A 490-nucleotide genomic window follows, 5' to 3' on the forward strand; every position below is an offset into this window, starting at 1 on the left:
GGAGGTCGGCCCCCTGCGCTGGGGCAGCCTCGGGGGGTGAAGAAGGGCGTGTGGGAAAAGCAGCGAGCGCGCGGGTGCGTGCTGCTTTTTGGGATGTTTAACACCCGCAGGAGTTTCGCACTGCGACCAGGTTAAAAAATCACGTTTCGCTTTCTCCAATAATTACCCGCTGCAAAATGAGCTTTGAATTCTGCCGTCTCTGGTACCGTGCTGTTCTCCAGTTCACCATTAGCGGCAACTAATTGATCCAAAGGTTGCTCCTTAAAGCTAGGTGCTTCAAGCTATCAGCTCCTACGGTGACAGTAGCTTTCACAATGCTTCAGGCACCAAAGCATCTTTCCGTATTTACTGTATTTCCCAAAAGGCTGTTGGAATCCAACCTTTAGCAGCCTGTATAGATGAGTAGGAAATGAATGGCCATCAGCTAAACAGCTGTTGTCTCTAAGCACCACTGATTGCCACTGTCATTGATTATAGGAACAGACGCGTT

At 49.8% G+C, this 490-nt stretch overlaps 1 protein-coding gene across 1 annotated transcript in view; it reads right to left on the reverse strand.

Moving 5' to 3' along the window:
* Positions 1–229, reverse strand: part of SNAPC1 (small nuclear RNA activating complex, polypeptide 1, 43kDa) — a 13,951-nt gene extending 13,722 nt beyond the window's left edge. The window contains exon 1 of the mRNA XM_009891215.1: positions 144–229. Coding sequence (XP_009889517.1) covers positions 144–229 — 86 coding nt within the window. The remainder of the gene's footprint in view (positions 1–143) is intronic.
* Between the last annotated feature and the right edge of the window lie 261 nt (positions 230–490).

Source organism: Charadrius vociferus, unplaced genomic scaffold, assembly GCF_000708025.1.
Source record: "Charadrius vociferus isolate BGI_N301 unplaced genomic scaffold, ASM70802v2 scaffold308, whole genome shotgun sequence".
NCBI lineage: Eukaryota > Metazoa > Chordata > Aves > Charadriiformes > Charadriidae > Charadrius > Charadrius vociferus.